The 23939-nt window shown below is 35.6% G+C and overlaps 1 protein-coding gene across 5 annotated transcripts in view; it reads right to left on the minus strand.

Annotated features, from left to right (window-relative positions):
* Positions 1-376: 376 nt before the first annotated feature.
* Positions 377-23939, minus strand: part of pbl (epithelial cell transforming 2 pebble) — a 138184-nt gene continuing 114621 nt past the window's right edge. For 3 of the 5 annotated variants that reach the window (XM_089647560.1, XM_089647563.1, XM_089647559.1), the window contains 14 exons: positions 23046-23177; positions 22154-22463; positions 21359-21480; positions 19609-19730; positions 18598-18768; positions 17651-17766; positions 16394-16554; positions 15687-15827; positions 12934-13072; positions 11981-12135; positions 11370-11480; positions 8925-8996; positions 6064-6210; positions 377-4910 (listed from right to left, as the gene is read on the minus strand). In XM_089647560.1, coding sequence (XP_089503686.1) covers positions 4791-4910; positions 6064-6210; positions 8925-8996; positions 11370-11480; positions 11981-12135; positions 12934-13072; positions 15687-15827; positions 16394-16554; positions 17651-17766; positions 18598-18768; positions 19609-19730; positions 21359-21480; positions 22154-22463; positions 23046-23177 — 2019 coding nt within the window. In that variant the 3' untranslated portion in view covers positions 377-4790. Of the gene's footprint in view, positions 4911-6063; positions 6211-8924; positions 8997-11369; positions 11481-11980; positions 12136-12933; positions 13073-15686; positions 15828-16393; positions 16555-17650; positions 17767-18597; positions 18769-19608; positions 19731-21358; positions 21481-22153; positions 22464-23045; positions 23178-23939 lie in introns of those variants that run through there. The other 2 variants (XM_089647561.1, XM_089647562.1) reach the window with 2 other exon arrangements.

Below are 23939 nucleotides of genomic sequence, written 5' to 3' on the forward strand. Positions count from 1 at the left end.
TAAAAATACACATCAATAAAAACCAAACATAAAATGGTTGAGTTTTATCAATTATTGTATTTTCATACGATAGAAATTATGTTATACAACAATGGGAAAATTTATTCTGGCTAAAATAATTAATCTTTTGGAAATTTGTCTAAAGATATACTAAGGACGGGTTGTTTCGGAGAATCTGAACAATTCATCAAATTTCAACGTTCATTTTCAAGCTCTGTGAAAGATTTTTTCAAGTTCTATTTTTATATCATTGTAGGCTAGTTGCTTGACAAAACTGAAATAAAAACAGAACTTGAAAAAATCTTTCATAGAGCTTGAAAATGAACGTTGAAATTTGATGAATTGTTCAGATTCTCCGAAACAACCCGTCCTAAGGATGGGTTGTTTCGCAGAATTTGAACAATTCATCAAATTTCAACATTCATATTCGGGTTCTGTAAAAGTCCTATTCAAGTTCTGTTCTTATATCACTATTGACAGAGCTGAAATAATGATAGAACTTATATAAATCTTTCACAGAACATAAAAATTAAATTTTAAGAATTGTTCGAACTCTCCAAAACAACCCGTCCTTACTATGTATCATCAATACATATAAATAAAAATGTTAATGTTCGTTTGTCAAAATCTCACCGATCTTCTTCGTTCTTCACCGATAGCTTTGAAATTTTGAGACAACATTGCATTCATATACACCTGTGTTTTTATGTAGATGTCACCTGTGAATGGTAAGAACATGCTTTTATCAGAAAAAATACAGTGCCATCTGTTGGACGTAAAAGCAACACGCACTCTTGTTTTTCTACCTGCACAGATAAACTGAGCCACAGCAACGCATGATGGGGTACAGCCTGTAATAAATAGATATGAAAAGTAAATGGAAAACTTTAGTTTTGTAATGAAAAAAGTTTTATAAAAGAAAAACTCAGCTTCATGTTATTAGAAGCGATGGGAGATTAGTTACTTTGAAAAATGCACATCCTTTGTCAAAAATCCAAAAGATAATTAAAAATACATAAAATTAATTTGGTTTATCCAACAATGTCACATTTTTTTTACCCAAAATGTGAAGTGGATAATTATTATAAATAAATATTATTTTACAGCAGTTGTGTATCAAGATGTATTTTCCATCATCTATTTACTAATAAAATCAATTAAAAAATACATTACACAATAACAAATAATTTATTTAAATTTAATACTGGCGAGAAAGTAGAAAAAATACAGGAAAGAAAAATAGATGGAACTTAAAAATACATATTTCGTACTCACATTATTTTTATAGACAAAATAAAATTTAAAAGACGGTTTACTTTATGAAAAGAATATAAATCGTAAAAGAAAGTGATTGGCATTAGCTGAGAAAATGAATAATTTATTTAAAAAAAATCATAAATATTAACCAAAAAAAAATAACAATTCGCTCCAAAATATTATTTTGTGAAAGTCTGAATGGTCTGTATCAATTTATAGAGATTGCTTTTTTTTAGTTATTAAAAAAAATTTGCCTTCGGAGCCAATGCCGCAAACATTAGGAAACATCCTTGAAAACAGTTGCGTTTTATAAAAAAGGCCACCATAAAACTAGCACCGAAAAGCTGGATTGTGATAATAATTTGTTGGATAACAAAAGGTACACAGAAATTCTGCTGCCACATTTAACAAACAGGTACTATAAATTACAATATTTTATTCTCGAAAAGCAGCCATTGACAACATTGGGGCAACAACCCAAGTCCAGTTTACCGACCCTGATAATAATGATAATTATAACTTAATCAACAGTTTTGAACTAATAACTAGTATTGTGTCGGATCGGTAAACAGAACATTAACAGGCCAGTCGTTGTTTCTAATTTTCTTCATTCACAGATAAAATATATGAGTCAAAATAATGTACACGACGGTAACAATCAACGGAGCAATTCACACCGCCTTATTGTTCACAAAGGTATTTGTTTAGTAAGTATAATGAAAATATTACCTGATTTAAGGCGAAATCTGACAGGAATTATTTATATAATTGTAATTGGTTATATCTTTTAAAAATCACATAAAAGATTTGTAAAGAATTAATTTTTTAATCATTGAATATAATATTAACTCTCAAATGAAAAATGTGAAACAAAAAAATTCAGTCGCATCTAGGAAATGAACCCAGGACTTCTGAGTTGGCGGGGTTTTACTGAGGCCAGGCCTGAGGTCCTGGGTTCAATTCCTAAGATACAACTGAATGTTTTTCTGATTTTTCAGTTTCACATTTTTCATTTAAGGGTTTTTAACCTTTCCGGGAGTATGGACGCTAATGGACGACGGTACACACTTTCGCCAAAGGAGTATGGACGGCTATGGAGGACAGGGGTCGCATATTCATATTCAATGCATATTCTGTAAATATGCATCGTATTGCCATTTATGGGCATATTCCTGTAATTTTACACCAATTTTAAACATATTACATCATTATTGACAGAGATATCGGCTGTTATTTATTTTGCATACTGCGATTAAATTTAATCAAAATATGTATTTTTTTAATTACTTAAAAAAAACTCACTCCCCAGAGCACGGCCAGCATTACATAACTAACTCCCGGAAAGGTTAAAATTATCTTCAATTATTAAGTATTACAATTTTGAGGTTTTATTCAATAAGTTATTCCACTATAAATGTGTATTTTGGATTCATAAATTTGACGTATGAATGAAGAAAGAGGGAAATGCTTCCACACACTTGACAACTTAACTTTAATCGATTGATACCTTATTGTCTCGTATTCCTTACACGCTACACACATCGTATTGGCTAACATTGGTCTCACCTTCAAATTACTACAAGATATCGCCATCTCACATTTCTCCACCCTTCACTTTAATTTACCCTAACTTTAGGCTATTTACACATTACCTATAATTAAACGGTGTGAGAACACCTGTAATGTCTTTGTGTTTTGAAGTCACTGTATTTATTGTGCTGATTGATTGATAAACAAAAAATGTTGCATGTTTATTTAGTCCATATAATAAAAAATAAAGCGGCATTTTTTTAATCTCTACAAATATTACAATTAGCAGCTCAAAATGAAAATGCGGAATCTAATGGCAAAAAAACAAAAACAACTTCTAGACTTCCTAGAATTTCAACCGGTGAAATTACATATATTGTTTTGACAAATTTGGTAGATAAAATAATTTTCATTCTATTACAAACATAAATAATTTGCAGATAAATAAATCTCACCAAATACTGATACCGTACACATCAATTCAATTTCCCTAATAAAAATATCCCACTTTCACAATGTATTTCAATAAATGCTTTGCTTCTCACACTATCAATTCTTAAACTCCACCAGACTTTCCATCTCAACATCTCTCAGTCCGTAACTAGTCAAATTAAGATGACCTTCACTGGTAAATATCCCATTTTCATACAAGTCAGCAGAGAACCTTCAATTCAACAAAGCCACTAGACTTGAGACAGATAATCTTTCCTCTGGAACTAGAATCACTGTCCATTATTTATCCACTGTCTTGTGTTTTTTTACAATTCATTTTTCCATCGAGGAATATGGGCGATAAAGTCATTCTACACCACTACTTTGACCATCCACTTGAGTGCCACAGAATTGTGATTTAACATTTTCACCACATTGCCGATGCACACAGAAGAACAGGCGCATGCTGCAGTTTTGTTCTATGATTCAAATCATCATTTACAATGAACACCAAAATACATAAACCAACACAGAAAAGCATTACTTCCAATAACCACTTGTGTTTTTCATACAATTTTATTTATGTGTCGATTCTATTTGGGTTCCATTCTACAGCAACTCAAATACGATTTAGTAGTTACAATATCAATTTAGTTGCTTGACTTGTGTATAAAATTTAAATTTTGACCGTTACAGCAATAAGTATGCTTGTAGTCAGTGTATGCATGGTGCCAGTTGGGCGTGAATAGGTTAACGGTCTGGAGTAAATTGAAAATAAACTCCAATGAATCAAAGCACATTCTGGCAGTAAACACTCTTTCGCCCTCCTCCCAAACACTACATTTTCTCAAACAGCTTAGAGGCATGTCTTATATCAGTGACCAGTATCCACCCAAAACGCAAAGTTCTTCTTGGTCGCTGTGGCTGCAAATAACAGCTTGATTTATAATACATTATTTATCTCACGAACCAGAACTCAGCCAGGCCTTTCTACCTGAGGAAGTGAATCTCTAACTGAAACATGGCATATATTAACTTCACTGTTTGGTCATAGTGCTGAGGGACAGCTTGGCCCAAAGTTTTAACCATTTTTGTGCATTCCATCCAACATGTCACATGTTCTGAGTATCGTAAATTGTGTAAAGATACATGAATGAGGCAAATCAGTAAACATTTCTGTAGCCAAATACTTAAACATCCGTTAACCTTACATATGTGGCTGTTGCATATTTTAGCCATCAACGGTTATCTTATGTGATCCTTGAAGTTTCACTGAAACACATTTATTGTGTCATCACGTGCCGAGCGGCGGGATAGATTGTAAAAAAGGCCAACATTGAAAAGGTTAAACCTCTTGGAGCCGATCTACACGTAAGTGTGTGAGTATTGTTTCCGAAATTAATGCAAATATTGCAATAATCTCACTGTGTAAACACAATCACTGATAGTTCTTCTGGCGCACACTATATCGGCGTAAGTTCTAGAACTCTAAATCCCTCTGAGAGACGCGGTCACGTCTCGGGTATCCAGTCCAGGGCGGGGGGCAGCTGAGCCCCCAGCAGCAGCGGGTGTCACAAGCGGCGCAGGGCCCCCGCAGACAGGCTGGCCGCCTTGGCCTTGCGGGTCGGCTGCACCGACAGGGGGGCTACCAGCACCTCAGGCGCATTTGAACCTCCGGTCACTCCCAGCTCCTAAACATGGAAGAATTTAAGTAAAATAAAAATAAAAATTTATTCAAGTTAACTACTTTACAGTACTTACTTATTCCATACATACTTTGTTTTCCTCATAATTTTGTCTACACCTAAGAGTATGTATGTATTATTTAACATCCTTATATCATCACTCACTTGTTCATTATATGCATTTTCCACCATCCATTCATGTTGCAAGTAGCTTCAACATCCCCAAACACATGCTCACACCATCACACGTCTATCCATACCAATACCAACCATCCAAGTAGACTTCCTGAAAGTATATCCATTTTTAAAACATTCTTTCCAAACTTGTGCAGTAACATTTTTCAGATTCACAGGTTTTACATGGTCTTTAATATTTTTCAACGCCAAAAATTTATTAAGACTAAAAATACCAACCATTTGTAGAATTGAAAAAAAAAGTTACAGCGTCTAATATCTGACATCAGCAAACAAGCATCACTAACACACTAATAAAAAAACTATCTCTCAATGCTACACATCTGCCCTGATGATGGACTGATTTTGACAAAGTTGTAGAAGGTTCAAGACCTCGGTATCAAACAACCTCCAAGGCAAACAGCAAGCTCTTTGGCTCTGAACCCAAAGATAGCTGGTACAAAACACAGAATAGCATGGCAAATAATTTCAACATACTTCAAATCTTTCAAAATTGGGTTGGGGGTGAGGTTTGTCCCAAGTCTTGGTGGCGGACGCGTCTGCCCACCAGCTGCATGGCGGGCAGGATCGGGAGAGGCCGGATGAGGGAAACCCTTTGACCTCTCCAAGTGGACTCTCTCTATCCCAACCCTTGCATCGCAGTGAGAGGTGGATTTATACATCACTCCTTGACACACTGACCCCCAGATTCCTACCCACCCCACGTACCTTTTTTCCTTCCCAGAACTTCCTATCTTTCCTTCCCTTAAAAAGACCTTCCGCACAGAATCCCCAAAGATGACATAGGCCCGTTAATATTGATACGTAGATAGATAAGGTCGCAGATGACTGAAAGTAACTCTTTCTAATAAATGAAGTAATTTTTGGTCATCTCCCTTCAATACAAAGACAGCACTGGATGATGATGGCAACCCTATCATTGGACTAGGGCAGTATGAATCAGGTGAAATTACAGAATCCTTACGTTGATGTTATTACAGCTGGCGAGTCTCATCTGAGCCAATTGCGATGCGGGCGTGAGGTTGGAGGTGGAGCCAAAAGGTGAAATCATCGATGACATCGCCCTTTTCAGCTTAGAAGGAGTCTTGTTAAAAGAGAACGCCCGTCCGACCTGGAGAAAAAAAAGGAAAACTTAAGTACATACTGAAATTAACGGTATTTTTTCTAACAGTTAAAAATATAATATTATTCCAAAAAACAGTTACTTTGTGGCTTGACATAATTAGACTTATTTTTTACTTTTAATAAACAAATTCATTTAACTCATCGAACGGTTACAAATAAACCCTTTCTTTTGTCAGGACAACATGAGGTGGTTAAAACAAAGACTTTGTTTAATATAATCAAGTTTTACATAACACAATATTAAATTTTAAATTCAGACATCATCATATTATGTAGAGGATGTAGTTGTATAGATGTAAGTTATTGAACATCTGAAATTAAAAATATTATTTTAAAAATTATTATTGAACGAGCGCATTATTTAATATACTTGATTTTTAATTAATTAAATTAATGACTCATGCATCTGTAATGAGGTGGTGTCGGTGAAGAACACAATGTGCATTAATAATTAATTAACTAAGCAACGAAAAACAAAACCATATTTACATACGGACAAACATGACCCTGTACAAGAGGAAAAAATCAGACTAAACCCTGGACAAATTTTCTACAAAATAATGTGGACTGTCTAACAATGTGGACTGTCTAACAATGTGGACTGTCTAACAATGTGGACTGTCTAACAATGTGGACTGTTAACAATGTGAATTGTCTAACAATGTGGACTGTCTAACAAAGTGAATTGTATAACAATGTGAACTGTATAACAATTTGAATTGTCCAACAATTTATATTGTCCAACTATGTGAAATATGTATCTGAAAATTAGGTCTATCTCTAAATATCTTAAAATGAGGGCTGTCTAACAAAGTGAAATAACGAGGAGTAACTGACAATGTGAATGGTTTATAATAAGGAGTGTCTGATAATTGAAATATCTGAAAATACAAGGTGAAACATCTTCGAGGACTAATATGATTTAAGATTTTCACGGCCAAAAGTATTTTTGTTATTTGTTTTTGGGGTATTATGCCGTGTTGCGCTAACTCCTTCTTTAGCCAACGTTTCGGACAGCATTGCAGTGTCCATCATCAGGGCAGATGTCTTGAAAGAACTCTGCCCTGATGATGGACACTGCAATGCTGTCCGAAACGTTGGCTAAAGAAGGAGTTAGCGCAACACGGCATAATACCCCAAAAACAAATAACAAAAAAAAAAAAAAAAAAAAATCTTCGAGGACTGTCTAACAAAGTGAAAGGTTCATAATAGCGGGTATTACACATCCACTTCAGAGCGACGGTACCGCATGCCACTCCAGGCCGCTGTGCAGAAAAGTAAAGTCTGAAAGTAAGGTAACGGTTTACAGTGCAGTCCATTGTGAGACCGGTCAGTGGTTGAGTGGGCATAGCGCTTGGGTCTCACCCGAGCGTCGCGTGTTCGATTCCCCGGCTGGCTAAGTCCTCCATCACAACACAAGCAACATTTTCGGCTTTCTGTGGTGGTAGTAGGAGATTTTCAAACATTGTTGGGTTATTCGTAACCTGGGAATGTTTGTCTTTCTTTTAAAAAAAGTAAAAAAAAAAAAAAAAATTTCTGCGAGGCATCCTGGAGCGGCGCCTCATACCGTCGCTCCGAAGTGTTCGTGTAATTGTCGCTAAGGAGAAGTATCTAACAAAGTGAACGTTCTTCAGATTATATTTGCGATGTCATTGACCCGGTCTGCTTTGAATTGCTTCGAAATTCGGCCAATTTGATTATGCGTTCCGTATTTGCTTTGGTAAATCGATATTTTCATTTAAAATATTCCTCTGATAGTGCTGCCCATGGTATTACTGCATTTTTTACATTTTCATTGTGCGACCGATCGATATTTGTCAAATCAATAAGATTTTTAACAAAGTCCCCGATCTCCGTCTGAATACCGTAGCAATACGTCCCTAATTCTGGGGGTTGGGCAGTTTAAAAATCCATCAGCCACTAATATAGCGGTATTATGGTCGGTATACGCATTATGTATAACGTTTTCTACTAACCTGTTCTTATCCCTCTGTATTATCTATTATGAGTAAAACAGATAGTGTCTAATGTCTAAAGGGTGGAAAGGTGTAAAATATCTTAAAATGAAGACTGTCTAACAATGTGAAACATGTGATAATAAGTGTCTAACACTGTTAAATATCTGAAAATAGAGAAAGTTAATTGATATTTTTTATACTTCATAGGAGTGTGAACTGTCTAACACTGTGCATTATCAAAATTTTTAATTTCTATGAACTTTTCATAAATGTTGGTATGTTTACAATGGTTTCTATTATGCGATTTTTTCCAGTGAGATGTGCAGTGTTTTTACAATTATACGTTTAACTGTATATCGGTGTACAAGTATATTTAGAAAATTTAAGTAAATATGTAAAAATTCACATTTACAATAAAAAATCGACTATCAAAGTCTTTTAATTACATACATACATAAATATATAACGGTAAGCAAGAAAAAGCATAAATTCTGGAAAATATCTGCAAAACCAAACAAGTGAACACCGCAGAGCATACAATCATCACACCACATATCTTCGAGGTTATGCAGAGAAGCGTAGAGTTAACACAAGATGAAGAAAGAAAGACACACGCACACACAAACGCACACAGACAAAAAGGCCAGAAATGAAGAACAAGAAGTAGGCAATGTGTGGTGTTAATGAAAACCCGTTAGGTGCACATTATATACAGGATGATTTAATTTGTGCATTGTACTACCCAATTCTCTAACACGTTGGGTCTTTCTGGATCGCTGGTCCTAAACCAAGGTATTGCCGCAATGGATTCTAGCTGAAAATAACATTAAATAGTAGCAGAGTGTGAAGTCAGTGGACCATTCATCATACAGAATGGCTGTGGGTTAATATTATATACAGTGGTAAGTTTTAATTGTGAAGAGTATGTACCTATCTATAAAAATATGACATTTTTACATTAAAAAAAATGATAACTTTTTTCTTGAAATTTTCAGAATATACAACAGTCTGACATAGTAGACAACAAAATTAGGGCACTGCAATCGTTTAAAAGATTTCAAATGGCAACACTAAGACAGCTCATAGAAAAAAGTGTGTCAAAAATTGAGTTATGTTGTTTTCCCTTGATATTTAAAACAAACTGCCAAACAAATGTGAAGAATAAATTTCAAAAGCAAAGTGAGTAGCTTAGTGTTGCCATAGAAATGAAAAATTCTTTTTCCAATTGATTGATTTTTAACATTTTTATGCCAAGCAATATACAATGCACTGGATTATTTTATAAACAATTAGTAGTTACTACTTGGCTTGCCCAAATTTCAGTACCCTTTTTTCTTATTGACCAAATGAAAAATATGAAACACAATATTGCTTCTTGGCTTATTTTTTGTATTGCTGTTCGAGAGTTTTGCTATTTCAGATTTCTGCTTCATGTTAACACACTTTCGGCGGAAACGACAGTTCTACCTGTTACGCCGGTCCTACTTGAACGGCTGTAAAGGCATTGCTGTTCGATAATTATATATGAGTACTGTATACCAATCTTTTTGTAAGGGTCCAATCTTTAAATATTTATGTGTATAAACAATGTGATACAAGTCTCCCATTTTGCTATCTTCCTGTCTCTTGTGTGAAAGAATATTTAATCAAAAGGAAATTATACTAAACTTGGAGAATGGGTAATAAATCCTTCACTTACAGCACTGGAGATGGGGAAATCATCCTTTTCATTGTAATTATTTGTGCGGAAGTCGAATCGATTGTTTTTGTAATGTAATAAAATATGTATATTTTTTACACATAAAACATCACTAAATGGCCATAAACTGTTTTTATCTTCAGTTTATGGAGTTGCATTACAAAGTAGACTATAATTTATTTAATTTAAACAGTACTTTTATAGTTGGGGTGTATAAAAATTAATTCAAATATATATATTATTTTCAAAGATTTTAAAGCGAAACCATTTTCTCGAATGGGACACTATTTTCACGCGCTTGAAGCGTGTTAAGATGAGCATGTCAGAATGTTATATTCAATGTTAAAATTATGATTCTATTAATTTGGTTATTGATGTTAACCTCTTCACCGCAATCCCGGTGTAGATAGGATAACGGCAATGCTTGGCATAATTTTCGACAGACATATATTTCCTTTTATAGCCAAATTATTTGCGCACAATACACATTTAACGTTGTGTGGGTTAATAAACTATGAATCTGATTAGTCGAATTGCAAAGCGAATGATTTTGAAAGAAGAATGAAAGAATGGCTTTTTTGAGCCCCGTGCAAATATTTAAGGAAGTGTACTGTGAACTATTGTTAAATCCTGTGACAGAACACGCTATATTTTCGTGGCTTGGCCTATTTCAGCATATCGCTCGCCATACATTCCCATTGGTAGTGTATGGCGATCAATACGCTGAAATAGGCCAAGCCATGATGCGTATAGCGTAATGTGTCGCCTACCTAATGGTGATTGTATAATATACATTATTCATGGGATGCCAATGATCAAAATGTAGAATTTTACAATGGGAACTCTCAAATCACACGCGAGCTGAGCCTCGAATTACGGAAAAGAAATGACGTAACTGCTAGGGTTATTTCGCGCCATTTGCGGTTGCTTCTTTCCATTCACGTAAGTTGAGATTCAGCTCAGCAGTTCGGCTCGCGTATTTATATGTAGCATAAGATAATGATGGACATAATGATTCATCCATTTCTTCTTCCGTTCCCCATTTGTAATTTATTTTGATTACGCCCATCGCTAATCCAAGCCGCTTGAAGCGAAATTCATTGTTGAGAGTACAAGCCAACATTATTATCACTGAAATACATCTCAGTATGGAGCAAAGCATTTCTACAATGACTAGGAAACAAGAAAATAGAGAAGTATAGTGCCGCGGTGAGTAAAAACTCAGTGTCTTCCTTGAGACTATCAAGAAAGACACTGAGTTTTTACTTACCGCGGCAGTATAACTCTCCCAGAAAAACCATTACATTATGAAATTAGATATTAAATGATTACTTTTTTTACAATAAATAATTAATAATTTACACCTAATAATATACAACCATTAATATATTCATAGGTATTTTAATTCACTAAATTTATTTATACAAATTACCAATATTATTTACCGAATTCTTTTCATATTGTTGTGTGTGTTTTTGTGTTTCTTACCTTTAATCTGGTTCGTGAAGCAAATTTGAAGGCTTTAGATAAAGTTCCTAGGGCAATATCACTTGTGTCAATGTCCAATTGGTGGGAGTCGAGGCATGCCAAGAATTTTTCCTGAAAATTGCAAAACAATATTTTATTAGAAAAGCCCTTCTTTTACAGGGATACTGAATACTCGTGTACTCACGTAACAAACAACTTGTTGCGCACAGTCCAACATGTCACTACTGAAATCACGAGACACGAGACAAACCTCACTCACAACCAAACGGTTGCTGTAGCTGTCATTTTTATATCCTGTCATTCTTTGTTAACTGTTTTGTTCCTAGCATTGATCTAAAGCACATGCATTATTACAAGTGACGACATGTTTAATGTTTCAACGACGTCAGTGCGAACAACCTCGCCTGACTGGTCGCGGCAGACTGTCGTAGCCGACGAGTTTTCTAAATGTCACTCACATATCCTGTGTACGAACCTCGGCACAGATGGCGGTAGTCGCCAAGATACTTGAATCGTCGAATATCGGATACTTGCTTAGCATAACCTTGTGGAAGAAGGACCTTATTCGGTAATTAAGTGAAAAAAACAATAGAGATATTGATGTGTCTTACGGCATCGGCTTTGCAGACAGTATTGGCCATCTGTCGACACAACTGCTTGAGGAAATGGGTCTTGTCCACTGTCTCATCGGTAATGGCAAAGGAGTACAGCTTTTCCTTCAGTTCCTGGTTACTGCGGCACATCAGGGCAAACACCTTGTGGCATTCTAAAAAAATAACGATAAATAATTGTTAGAATTTATTATAAAAATAAAATGAAATGAAACTTGTGCTTTTACTATAGATAAAAATTCACCAAGCCAATAACAAATGCACATTACACAATTAATCGATACCCATTACTTAATCATTAGCATTTTGAATTGAATAATATTCACATGGAAAATGTAGACATCAGGCATAAGTTTATTTGTGAGCACAATCATATTTCCGAGGAGCATTACCAATCGTAGATGAGTTCTGCATCTCGGAACAAGGTAAGATCTGTGCATGCGCGCTCTTGTAAAATTGTCATGGACATAAAGGGCATTTTTTTCTAAAATCTCTAGATTGCTGATGTGACCATTCAAGAGGTCATAGGCTAATATCAGCAAAGCTGCTTTTTTTCTGTTGGCAAGGCTATTGATACCCAGCATTCTAGAAAAGAAAGCTGACGGATATAACCAGTGATAATACCCAAAGTCTCTAATACATAAATACCTTGGAAACTTAGATTGAATTTCCTATACCATTAAAGAGTAGGTAACTCTCCCCCTGGTCCGCATAATCGAGCCACTTTTTAAAATACTGCGCACCAAGCTACAGTATAGTAATTGAACTACAGCAGAGTTAGAAAAGTACCTGGCATTGTTTAGCAGAAATGCCAGCATTCACATGGCATTATCAAATGGACTGGGCTAATATCAAAGGAATAAGAGGAAACACGGCAAATAACACAATAAGTGATGCACACAGGAACTACATCATATAATAAAAATAAAGCAAAACATAAATGATAGGCTTACCGTTGGACTCCCGAATATCGATGACTCTCTTAACAGTGCTGAGAGGCATGAGTTGGACATGTCGGTAGGGCTTCCCCGAACCCAGTCGGCTGGCCGCATGGTGGAGCCCGTTAACTGGGGGACTCTTGGAATTGAACACCTGGGAACAAAACAATACATTAGGTTCCATGACAACAATAGAACACTATCGAAAAGTGATAAAGTCATGAATTTTTTTTTTTTTTTATAGTGAATACCTCACAAGAGTCCCAACTGCTCCCGTCTGGAGCCAGTGAGACTATGGCATCCCCAATTGGGGGATGTTGTGAGGCTGAAGGTAAGTGGGGAAGGGAAAGAGGAAGGTGGGGAAGTACCTGGCTATTCAGATCTAGTCACTAAACACGGCTAAAGCCATTTGGAGCAACGTTTCAATTCTGAATGGTGGTCTTACACCAGGGCGATACTGGTAGTATCTTCCACTCTGGAACGTGCCGCAAATATACTATATATTATTTTAATTAATTAATTGTGAAATAACACAAATTAATCAAATAAAATTTATTTGCGCACGCCGGGTTCGAACCCGCGACCTTCGGAATGGCAGTCTAATGCGTTACCACTGGACTATGCCGGCCGTCGAATGAATGTGATGAGAAAAAAAAACTAACCAAACCTTTTATTTTATTATGTTCTGTTTTGTCCCGTTACCATATGAGATGCATTATTTAGAAAGAAACTACAATTTAAAAAAATATATATGGCTAGCACTTGTGACATTATGTAGCATAAACCTATAGCATATATTTCAAGAATACATTTAAGTAAAATTAGATGAAACAATTGACTTGTTGATAGGAATGTAGTAGTTTAACCTGAAATTAGTTTCCTAGTTTTGTGGCTGGACCCAGAAAGTTATTATAAACGTTTTTAATTCAAATCAAATTCCAAAACACTGAAAAACCTGTGTCTAGCTGTAAAAATGAGTGATTCTTCTAAGAGTGTACAATTTATAGTCATCATCATTGCGGAGTTAAAAGAGATGGTTTGGACCTCCTCCACAAATGATCTCTATTGGCTGTGGTTTCTCGCACTTCACTTCCAGTCATACGTCCTTCCCGTCTCCTCCAATTTTCTTCCACGCAATCTATCCACCCTTCCTCGGCCTTACTCAGAGTCGCTTCCGCTGGCCGTCCTATCATATGACTTTTTCCACATGACCAGGCCATCGTAGTCTTTGGGACCCATAGAAATTTACAATTGTCTCACGCTCTATAAGATTATCGAGTTCATGATTCATACCATACATTGTGACAATAACAAATCGTTTATGAACATATTTGTATTTACCTTTTACCCATTCTTATTTGTTATTTACTTCTGCATATTTAGCTTATTCATTTTGTTACTATTTTTGTTATTATCATTTTGTTATTATTATGTATTTAAACATCCATGTATGTAAATTTTTGGGCACCATGCCTGTTTGATGTACTTAAATAAAAATAAATAAATACCATGTAAGATAAATCTTGTTTAAAGTTTTGTTTCTGCATGTTTACTATTTATGACAATATATTTCTCCAATTGGATGGGGATCTGCCTCAAACCTTCACATGAAGCAGCTCGTTAAAACACAAAAAGTAATAATAAAAATAATCTTGAAAGTACCCATAAGAACGCCATCAAAAGATTTTTTTTTTTAATTTTACGTGTTCAGCATTATAAAACTGTACTCAAAAAATGCACTACTCAATTTTAAAGAAAAATATGAGTACCTTGCTGAGCAACACACCTACACTACAAGGACGAAATCCTCAAATCTACTAAACATTCCAAAATTAAATACATCTTCTGGCCAGAAAAACCACTATTTCCATGCTATAAAATTATATAATGCCCTTCCTATTGAAATTAAAAACACCATGAATATAGAAAAGTTTAAAAAAGACATCAAATTATGGCTAACTAAACATGAAGATGAGGAAATCATTAAATTTATGAAGTAACCCCAACGCACCCTACAGACAACAAACATAAATACTTTTTGCTTAATTTATTTTATATTTTGTGGGAATAAACAAATTAGAAGATGAGGAAATCATGATCAACACACATACAACAAACTACAGTCCGCCTCGGAACAGGAATACCTAGTGAGGAGGACTGAGAACAAACTACATCACTTTATATTTTTACTTTACTTTATATTACCGTTAAATAAAAAAATAAATAAAAAATTAAATAAATAGGGGTCAATGCAAAATATCAAACAGCACTATATTTCTTGAACTCAAAAACAGTAAAAATGCAGAAACAAAACTTTGAACAGCTCTACTGCAAAACTACAAATTTTCACATTCAACATTGTTCTTCGGGACCATTGATATTATAGATGCTCTATTTAAATACTACCAATAGAAGTCATCTTAGACTTCGAAATAATAAAGCTTTTTTTTGTCTTTTACCCAGAAAAAAATAAAGTATCATGCCTGTAAAAACTGCTTTAAAATGCAAAATCTCCTACTCTAACTCTAGGCCAAGATGTATTCTACTCGCAGTATTTAATTAAAGCATCTAAAATATTTCTAAGCGATCAAATTTTCAATCCAAAAACACTTGGAAGTGCTTCACCTTAAGCGAGAATTTCAACCTTATCAACATCTACATAGTGATTTCATCTGATTCCGAATGTTCCAAGGTGTATCCACTGCTTTATAGTAATAGAGGTTATTAAAATCTTTTTTAGTTCATCTAGGTTTGACAGTGGGCAGTACCTTGGATCTCTTCTTGCAGACCTCCATGACGTCGGTGAAGAGGAAGAGCACCAGGTGATCACCCCGGCCGGACAGGTCCTTAGATATCTCCACCACCTCGCAGCGGGACACAAAACTCCGATGCGAGGATACCAAGTGTGCCTGGAACATATGGTTACAACTATTAACTGGGTGTTGAGACGAGAAGAAGCAATAAGGAGAACTACAAAATTGACATTGTCATCAAAAGTAGATGTTTTGCTGTATAATTAAGAAAATAGGGTAAAAATATGACCTAAATGGGGTTACTTAATCATCATTATTTTAGGTTATGTTATTTAATGTAAAGAGCACTTGAGGTGAACTATCAAAAACTGCGCTATATTTATATATTATCATCGTTATTATTGATCAATTCCGTTACAACATTATGGTGTCTTTTTTACACGATTTTGAAATAACAAAGCGCAACAGTAATACATATCCGTTCTTTAGAATCCTAGATTTTTCTCACCCCCGTGCGTACACTACCCTATAATCCAATAATAGTGTAGAAGTAAACAATAATGTGGTTTATTTATCACACCCTGGAGTGATTTTTGTGCAATAGAACCTATCTCCCATTTTCCTAAACATTATGTACTGCATTTTATATCTTTTTTTTTATATGATATTATTTATTCTGTGGAATGTCTCCACATTATTATTATTATAAGGTAAGTACTAACGGGGCAGTTATCGATCTCATTGTAAATGTCGAACATCTGCAGCTGGCCTTCGGTTTTCCGCTTGTCTTCATTCACGTGGGCCATTACCTCCCGCACTCCCGCCAGCGCTGACTCGAGGGCCGAGTGATCCACATTGGACTTGTTGGTGTGCTTCAGGATGTCTGCAAAAGAAAAAAATTATGATAAATTCCCATTTCCCGTACTTGTGGGTATTATACACGATTTAACAATAACCTCCAGAAATATCGAAGTACTGCAAACGATCACAAATTGATGCACAAGCATAGAATGTATTGAGAGCGTCTGTCATGCCAATCCTACTTCCTTGTCCGTTAACCTTCTTGTTATTTTTCTCTTCTTGTTAAATTAACATATAATAAAATAAAACCGGTATTTAGGCAGTGTTCGCGTAAAAACTTTTTGTGTTAACCATTTCTTTAACTTCTCAGATATTACATATATATTTTTGTATTAAAATCCAGTTTTTTTCTTACAATAAATAAACAAGTAATTTCAAAGAATATATTTAATGGTAATATTAAATGCTCAGTGTAAGAGGGACTCGAGCAAACTGCTCCACCAGCGTCATATTCAATTGCGCACGGAGAATTTTCTCTAAAAATAGACACTGTTTTTTTTAAAACACATGTGCTTGTCAATGCCAAACATCAGGGTAGGTACCAGCACTCCACTGCTAGCTTTGCTTCTTTGGACATTTTTTGTTAGCGCCAACTGCGTTCAGTCCTCCATTAATGGAGTTACCTGTCAGCGTTCCCATCTCTCGTAAGCATACTTCCCAAATATACAAACTCATCCACCTGCTCCAAGTATTCATCATTCACAACTATATTGCACACTGTTTTCGTACTCTCTCTCTTTCAACACCATGACTGAAAACTATATAGAGGACAAAATCAGAAACGCTTGCACTAATGTTACCGCAGATCCTACTGTTTATTTTATAAATGTAGCCTCTGACAGCTTACAAAATAATATCTATGAATGTCAAAATTCATTTACGGTCCTAACTGCCTGGAACCAGTGGGACTATGGTATCCCCAATCGGGGTATATTGTGAGGTTGACAGGAGAGGGACAGGAAGGAAATAAGAGGACAAAGGTTGGAAAATGCCCATATATTCAGATATGGTCACTAAAACACGGTTAAAGCCATTTCAAGCAAATTTTCGATTCTGAATGACGATCTTTCACCAGGGCAATACTGAAATAATCTACATAATCACAAAGTTATTCTTACCGTCTAATAATAAGCTGATGCTGGGTAATCTCTGGACCGGCCGGATGAGTAACTCCTGTAAACTCTGTCTTCCGCATTCTGGTTTGGTCTGGCAAATCTTCAGGAAGGCATGAAATCTAAACAAACAAATAACATAAATTATTATAATTCTAGTTCAGGTAAATCATTTGAAAGAGTGCATGTTTGAATTGTGAAGAGTGCATGTGGTGTGTAAAGACGTTTTTCATAATCTTTGAATATTGTCATTGTAATTTGATGATTCAGTCGGGGTAGGTAAGTGTTAAAAATATTAATAATATATTTTTTTTATCCATTCAGTTCACCAGTACACCACTACACAAGCAAGAATCTAGGTATTCTGATTTACCTCTAGAGATTCCAAGAACGTCTGTACATGTGGTTGAAAGACAAAACAACAAACAATATTTTTTAAATTCCAATTTTTTTGTATTTAAAATACCTGCAATACAAACACCTTCGACTGCATAGATAAGTTCAAATACAAATAATATAGACCTAACTAACGTTTTTAACGCTAAATTGATAATTTAAACCTCCATAAGTAGCGGGCTTAGGATCACAGGGGCCTAACTACAAAACTGGTGTTTTGAGTTAAGTTTGGTTTCGGTAATGCCATAATCATATTAATTAGTGACATGATGCTCTATCTAGTACAAACAGCCGTTTAAGAGATACAGTTGGGCATATAAGCATTCCAATCTTTATTTGCGTTTATCTCAAAACTGTGTTTTTGTAGATAGGCCCCTGTGATCCTAAGCCCCTGAAGTTATGATGGAAATTACGTTAGGGGCTGAAAATAGTTGCATCAACTTTGGAAAAACTGCAAATTTCATAACATCAGAGCTCACCATTAAAAGTTTTTCTGTTTCAGATATCACACACATAGATTTTCTGCTATCTACATAGTTAAAGAGTCTAGTCCTCACCTAGGTTTTTCTCTGTCGCACTGCACCAGCATATCCTTCATGTTCTCAAAGAAGTTCACAAAGGGTGGGTAGGCCTTTACCAGGTCGGGCGCGTACTTGAGCACTATCCGCCCTATGCTGGTCTCCTCGCTCCAGTGGTAGGAGACCCATTTCAACTCCTCCAACATCCGCCTTCAAACAAGAAAAAAATTATAAATTAAGAATGTAAATGAGTGAGTAGGTACTTACTTCTCACAAGTGTATTTCAAATGGGTAGGTTAGGCACTTTTTAGATAAATAAAATATTATTTTCAGGTAGGTACCTCAGCCACTTTATTGGATGAGTTATTTATTATTTAATAGTTTCTAATGGCAATACTGTTTAATTCTAATTTTGAATGTTTGCTGTGAAACAAAAGGGAGGAAAATTATCATTTTTTTCTGTGGTATAGTTTTAACAGTTTGTGTAATAACTATGTATTCAAAAGACAAATAAAAATTTAAAAAATCAATTGAAATTGTGTTGTAATCTTTGATTATATAAATGTCTAGATTGAGCGTTCGAGCGACGAAACGCCAAAAAAAAACTTATCAGCCAACTGTTGGCTGATAAGCTCGTTCAGTCCGCTCAGTTGCCAAACTATCGCTGTGCGGTAAACACGTGTTGTGTGACATTTGAAAATGACGATTTGCGCTATAACAGTGTGCAGAAATTACAAAGGACGATTGAAAATAACTAAAAATGTTACCTATCATAGGTAAGTTACCTTTTCAAAGCCATATAATAACCATTTAGTTAAAGAAACAATTCAGTTTTGATTGCGTGACTCGCACACAAGTATTTCGAATCTGGCCTGTTCTTTCTGTCGGAATAACAGTGCGACACTCTATCTAGACATTTATATAATCAAAGGTTGTAATATGTATGTTGTATAACTTCTTTTTTTTCAAACGTTGTTTCACAAATAACAGACATTACCAAACTAAATTCATTGGCAAACATTTATCTTACAAAAACATAAATCAACAAACCTGTGAATTTCATAAATGGGGGGTAAATTTCCAAATATAATTTTCAGTTCTGTGTTATTAAGCAGGGGATTTGTGTTTCCATTATCTTCATCTGACATCTTTTCTAGGGGCTGCTTGAACATCTAAAACAATAAAATATTTATTAGACCTAAATGACTTCACATTAGATGAGTAAGCGAGGAGTTTAATAAACTAGAACGCGCAATATTTTCACATTTATGATAACGCTGTACCAAATTCACCGAATTCAAGAAGCCGTTGATGTATCAAACTTGCTGGGTTGGCGAGCGCCAGCGGGGTTTCACCTGTTGCAAGCAAATATGTTGAAATTTCTATCGCCAACGCAGGAACAGAGTTCTGAAGAGGTCGACCCTCATTAGCCGTAGTAGAGGGGAAAAGTTTTCATAATAAAAGGCATTACCTAAGTTCTCGTAAATCAGTATATACATAATAATAAATCTATAACGTTGAGTTAATAAATACACTTAGAATTAATCGTTTTGTCATTTCTCGACGCATCGGAAAAGCTGAGGCGGCAGCCAGCCAGCTGGTATCGTCAGCATAACACACTCGGAAACAGAATTAAATTCAGTTTAGTATGGAGTTACATGACTCACAACACTCCTACAAATATACCAATACCAGTGAGCGAATAAAAGATGCTTCCAGCGCCATATGGATACATTTATGCGTTCGACTTCAGCGGCTGTATACATCGTAAATAATTGATGAATTTAGCAGGTAAGTTAACTAAAAAATTGTTTTATTCTTTATCTTAGGCAGTCGTCCCACGGTAAGGTAAGGAATCGACAAAAACCAAGTGCTGTAAAAACACGAGAAATATTTTGCCCAGTGTATGCTGCTTGATCTCTGCACACGGCAGACGAGCTATGTGGCTTGTGGTAGCTTATAAAATTGTCAGTATAGCAGATTTGTTTTCTCATTTATCGCCTTCACGCTGAATATCATCTTCAAATTGACTCACGGGTACTACAGTAACAGGTAATTTAATATATTAATATAAATTGAAATTGAGGAGATGGTCGAAAGGCACATAAACAAGGACAAACGATTGTGAATCAAGTCAGTCACCAAGTGAAGACGAAATTGTGGAATTTTTTACGATATTATTAATGTGTCTAAATAATAAATTCTTTAGAATATTTTTAACTAAAATAATTTTTTTTTGTAAAATTGATTAGAAGTTCGTTGTGATAAATATCGAGCGTCCACTAAAACCCGGTACCGCTAGCTGTATACGGGAAGTACATCACATCGCTTCCTCTCGCCCCCGACCCGACCGATTGCACTATTTGCAGGCACCGATACAAATATATGGATCGGTGGGCTCCTGGCGTACCGCACTCGGTTTTTGTTGATTCTTTACCGACCCATGGGAAGAGACTCCTACTGACATCAGCTGTTCACTCATTAACATATTCTTCTATGTTTACATAAAACAGTTTGAAGATGATTGTGGTGTAACAATATGGTAATGTATTTTTCATTGTCTCACTATAATATTATAGCCGTATCCTGCTTATTATTGTTTATTTATGTGTTTCAAAATACTTGAGGAAAATTAATGAACCTTTTAAGATAAGCAATTCGTAAATCGGTCTAAAAATAAAAGAGTTATTGCAGTTAAAAAAATGATTTATGATTGTGAATGAAAAATGTTTACGAAAACAGTGCTGCATTTGATTGATATCTTATATACATCAAGAAAGCGATGAAAAGGTGTACTTACTGTGACTATAGTGTGAAGTATCCCGACATAGTTGGACTCCGTCTGGAGCAATTCCATGAAGACTTGTTGGCGCGGGCTCATCAGCTTTCTGGCTGCATCGCTCACGCTAACGCACTCTACTTCTGGAAAACCAAAAACGTAACATTTAAACTTTCCTTTGTCCTTTGCCAGAACAGGTCAAACATTGTAATTCTCTACATCCCTATCTTTTATCAGACCTAATGTAAAGGCAACATTTATTTTGACAGGTAGTATTATAACGAATCTCAATTTGACCGCCGCCCCGGGATATAAACCAATTTTTGAATAACCTTGGTTATCCAAGAGACACTCATAGGTCTTGGTGACGGATCCGTTTGCCCACCTACTGCCTGGCAGGCCAGATCGGGAGAGACTCTCTTGAACCATAGCCTTGCACTGCAGTGGGAGGGATGGATTCATTTGTCGTATTTTATAGACTGATATTTTTCAATATTAATTAGTCCCTTTAAAATGGCGGGAGGGATGGCATTGACAGATGACACAATTGTGCACGTGTATAGAAAATAGGGGTTCAAAAATTGTATTCAGTATCTAGGAAAATGACAATATATAAATAAATAATAGTTATATAGATTATGAAAACAATGTTTTGTCTCCATACATTTATCAATATAAAATCTTTTTTTAACATAGAAAACTCAACTATCATGGATATTTATTTGCCACCACCCAGTACACTAGTACATTCAAATAACTAATATATTTTATTTAGTTTCTTTAAATTTGTAGATTATGTTGACAGACTCTACATACCGTCCAACAAGCTTTGCTTTCCGTCCGGACTCTGGGTACAATCCAGCAGATTCCCGCTGAGCGAGAGGAGCACAGCATCGCCGACGCTGGAGCGGCGCTTGTGCAGGGCCGCCTCGGGGCCGCGCAGCTTGCGCTTGCGCCTCGTGGCCTTGTGCTGCGCGCCCTGCTGTGTGGCCGAGTGCGCCGAGTGCGGGAGGCGAGGGGTGGAAGGAGCGGGAGAAGGAGAGGCCCCACGGCCTGCTATGGAGGTGGACGAGGAGAGGGATCCGCGTGACGAGCGGCGCGACGGAGAGGTCTGGGCTTCCAGGTACTGAAATAAATTAAATGAAGATTAAGTTTAATCTGTCAGTTTAATTGTATTTCAATAAAACTATAAAGCTAAAATGATCAAATTTTTATATTGTGGACTTGACCCTCCTTAGGTTGGTTTGTTTAAAACTTTTCTCACATTCAAACAACATCAAATTATTGAACGGTCACCGCTAAACAACAATTCTTGGTACGTTTCATCTTTTGAACAAATTATGCATGTCAATTTGTTGGAAAGCTGAAATGCACCAAGAATAAGCGATTAACGCTGTTCAACGATTTGATGTTCATCAGCGTTCAGGATCCTTTAATGGATTTCCTTTCCTCATTTCGCATTAATTCCCATGCCAATTAGTATCTTTCATATGATACTTAAAAATTTGCACCGACATGTCAATGCTATGAGGCATTTTTTGCACAGTCCAATAATAGCACCCATAGATTGGATTACAACTTTTAAGGCGATAACATATTTTGAACTATGTAGATATACTAAATATAAATTCTAGTTCTATAGATTAAAAGTTAAAGAGAGTAGATTAACTACAACAAATTCCAAATTCAAGGTCAATTTAATACTCACGTCCTCAAAGAGGTAGTCCTTCTCGTCCTGCGCCTCTTCATTCTGCACCGAGGCCCAGAACCACTCTGCCTTGACAACGTGCGCCGAAGCGGCAGCCTCGGGTAGCGTCTGCGTGTGTTGTTCGTCCACCACCTGGTCAACAAATACCAATGTAATTATGCAGTACAATTTTGAAGGAGCAGGCAGTTTGTCCAGATGAAATTAAGCAAAATATATATTAAATATGTATATATACATAAATGCATATATTTAAAATAATAAAGTATTAAGTTCAGAAACAATATGCATTTCTACTAACACTTAGATTATGATTGTTCCACGCTCATACTGCAGAAATTCAAGTGACAATTTATGAATACTAATAATGTTCATGAAAAAATCTCTTCAACATATTTGCACCCGGTTGAGAAAGGGTTGGTATAAATGTACTCCCACTCTTGTACAATTGACACATGTAAACTTGGGGTACAGTCTGTGTGCAAATGAAAAAGAGGGAGGATCAAAAAATTCTCTTAAAATGAAAATCAACCTTTTATCCTTGCCATGTTTTTTTTTTTTTAAATACATACCAGATTATTAGCTTGCAATAAAATTATATATAACTTTACATCTCAACCTATCTAATCTTTACTTGCTAAATAAGTAAAAATAAGGAGTGACTTTGGGTACTGCCTTTTTCTTTCGGAACACAGAAAAGTACTTATTGCTTAGTGTTCATTACAAAATAAAAATAATATAATCAAGTTTCGGTCAGTCAGTATTTGCCAGTGCAAACTGTTAGTGCTGCTTTGTCCATTTGCGATATTAGAAAAAAAACATAATTCCCGGAACGCAATAGTTGATTATAATTTTTAAGTCACCCCAAACAGACAAAGAAACTCTGATTTGTTAGTT

This window comes from Hesperophylax consimilis, chromosome 26, assembly GCF_061612785.1.
Source record: "Hesperophylax consimilis isolate HC1 chromosome 26, BYU_Hcon_1.0, whole genome shotgun sequence".
Lineage (NCBI taxonomy): Eukaryota > Metazoa > Arthropoda > Insecta > Trichoptera > Limnephilidae > Hesperophylax > Hesperophylax consimilis.